The sequence below is a fragment of the Drosophila sulfurigaster genome, chromosome 2R (genome assembly GCF_023558435.1).
Source record: "Drosophila sulfurigaster albostrigata strain 15112-1811.04 chromosome 2R, ASM2355843v2, whole genome shotgun sequence".
NCBI lineage: Eukaryota > Metazoa > Arthropoda > Insecta > Diptera > Drosophilidae > Drosophila > Drosophila sulfurigaster.
In genome coordinates, this window is record NC_084882.1 from 35982042 (window position 1) to 35984894 (window position 2853).

The window sequence follows — 2853 nt, forward strand, 5'->3', positions numbered from 1 at the left end:
ATTATATTCAAATGCATTTATTTATTTCGTTTTAGTGATTTAGTCATGTTCTATTGGTTTTATTTATTTATAAATTTGTGGAAGTTTTACACGCAAAATTAGATAGTTTATAAAGTTAACTGATTTCTTGTCGAATTATAATAAAATTGTAGCAATAATTTTTGCATTTTTATTTCTTTAATAGCTTATCATGGTCTGCTTTTCATAGTTCGCTTTACAAATTTTCCCGTTTCGCTTTTTATACCTAACTATATAAGTTAATTTTTCTGGTTTTGCTTTCTATAATTTACTTTTAGTTTTTTGTTGTTTTGCTTTGTCAACTTTACTTTATATTGTTTCTGGTTTTGCTTTCTATACTTAACTTTACGTTTTTTCTTGATTTTCTTTCTATAATTTACTTTACGTTTTCTCTGGATTTTCTTTGTCTAATTTACTCTGCACTTTATCAAAGGGAACATCACAGTTTCGCTTTCAATAATTTATTTTATCACCTTTTCTAGTTAGAGCATCTGGTTTTCGCTTTAATGAGTTCACAACTCGGTTGTGTTAAAGGTTCTTTTTGGTGTGGCTGTTAATATCAGTTAGCACAGACAATTGTTGTTGCCTCGGTGTTGTTTTTATTTCTGATTAAAGCAATTTGCGCTGATTCAAATTAGCAGAGCATCATCAAAAGAGAATCCGAGCCGAGTTGAGTTGAGTTTTCGCTCCATATAAATATGAAATATTTGCGGCCTTTGGGCTGACAGTCGAGCGTGCGTTAAGCAGCGAGTTGGCTGAGTTATCATCGTCGTGGTTTGTTACAATTGCTGTAAAAGAATTGAAAAAACATATCTCTGAGTATTATTTAAATATGCGTGGAATGTGCTTGAACATGCCGCTGGCAACGATGTTGTTGTTGTTGTTGCTCTCGATGCTGGGCACGCACTTGACTGAAGCGACTGAAGCGGCGGCTGTCAACGACGTCGACGTCGCTGCAGCAGCTGTTGACAAGGATGTGGCACCAGCTGGTGGCGTTGTTAAAACGGATCTGCTGTCATTGGAGCAGGAAATTGGCGGCAATCCAGCGGCGACACAAGGCGCTCGACGAGCTCGTTTCTTGCTGGGATTGGGAGTGGGAATTGGACCAGGACTTGGACTGGGACTTGCACCTGGCTATGGCTATGGCTATGGAGGATATGGTGCTGGCTATGGCTGGGGTTATCCTTCATATGGTGGCTACTACGGTTCACCTTACTACGGCGCAGGATATTATCCTTATAAGCAAATTATCATTGGCTGAAAAAAGTTCTTCAGCTTCAGTTCCCAAGTTCAATGTGAGATTATAAATAATGTGTTGTTGTTATTATAAGACAGTTTTAAATTAATTTGCCGGACATAAAAAGTTGAAGAAAACGCAAAAAAAAACGCAAAAACATGAAATTGCACAATTTATATTCATTTTTTTCTCTTTTTTTTTGGTTGTTGGTTAGGGCACAGATTTTGCATAAATCATTTCACAGCCACCAAAATGAAACGCGTAACATAATTTTTAACCCTTGATAAATTTTTATGACAAGCATTTTCGTTATTTTCCCCTTTGTTGTTGCTGTTCTTTTCTTTTTTGTTGTTGTTGTTGTTTTGCCGTTTCCATTTTTCTGTTTGTGTTTGCGCCACAGTGAAATGCAAATAAAGCGGATCAAAAGTTTGCTGTTAAAAGAAGATTAATTGCAATTTGGTGGCAGGTCCGCGACCCTCTTCCCCCCAACCCCCTCTCCACACTCCTCCTTCCCCTGCTGTCCACTGACCCTCATGTCCGACCCACTTTGTGCCATTCCAACGAAGCAATCGGGATTTTTTTGTTTGAAGGGGGCGCGGCCAGAGGCGGGTAATTAAATATTTTTAAGCTGTTAATGGTTTCCATTTGCTTGTTGTTGTTTTAAGTAGTTGTTTCAATTATTTATTTATTCTTCTCTGCGTCTGATTTTTTTTGTTTTTGTTGTATTATGTATTATTATTTTCCATACTCTTCTTGCATTGATTTTTTGATTTGTTTTTTAATCAATTAATACAATAGCCAGAACAATTCGACAGGTAGCTACAGTTTGCGATGGCATTACATTTTCCACTTTTCCACTTTTCTACTTTTCCACTTCACCATTTTCACAATTTTCAATTGCACTTGGCAGTTAGTTGTTGCTGTCGCTTATTGTTTCTATTATTTTCGAGTGCATACTTTTCAAGCTTTTATCCATATTGAACAGCGGTTGATTTTTGTTTATAATAATGCAAATGATACCAGGAATTCATATATTAAATATTTAATTCAACGCATTCCAATTTTTTCTGTGTTTTATTCAGCATATTAAATAAACATAACTTAAATTTGCATCACTTTTTTGTTCAACTAACTGCGGGCAATTCAACTGCTTGGTATGGCACTGCTTGTTTGTAAAAGTTCTATTGATATCAACTGCTTATCGATCACCATGTAAACACCATGTCAAGTTCAGGTGAACTGCTTGCGTGTAAAAGTTATATATTTTCAGTTAAATTTGTTAAGCATATTAAATAAACATAATTTAAGTTTGCATCGCATTTTTTTTTTAACGACTGCAGGCAAACCAACTGCTTGCTGTGGCACTGCTTGTGTGTTGAAGTTATCGTTTGTACTACTTCGTCCCATTCCAAGTGCTATTCCACTGCTTGCTTGTAATAGTTATCGATATCGATACCGTTTAAACTGTCACCAACTTTGTCCCATGTTCGAGTGACAATCTCATTGCTCATAATTTAAACAAGGTCAACATTGCTGTTGGAAGCTCATTAAAAATTGAATTATTTAATTTTCATTTGATTTAATTAAGTTATTTGTTG

At 35.6% G+C, this 2853-nt stretch overlaps 1 protein-coding gene across 1 annotated transcript; it reads left to right on the forward strand.

Annotated features, from left to right (window-relative positions):
* Nucleotides 1–735: 735 nt before the first annotated feature.
* On the forward strand, nucleotides 736–1392 carry LOC133838854 (chorion class B protein L11). The gene has a single exon (XM_062270086.1). The coding sequence runs from the start codon at nucleotides 851–853 to the stop codon at nucleotides 1277–1279; it is 429 nt and encodes a 142-aa protein (XP_062126070.1). The 5' UTR covers nucleotides 736–850; the 3' UTR covers nucleotides 1280–1392.
* The last annotated feature ends 1461 nt before the right edge of the window (nucleotides 1393–2853 follow it).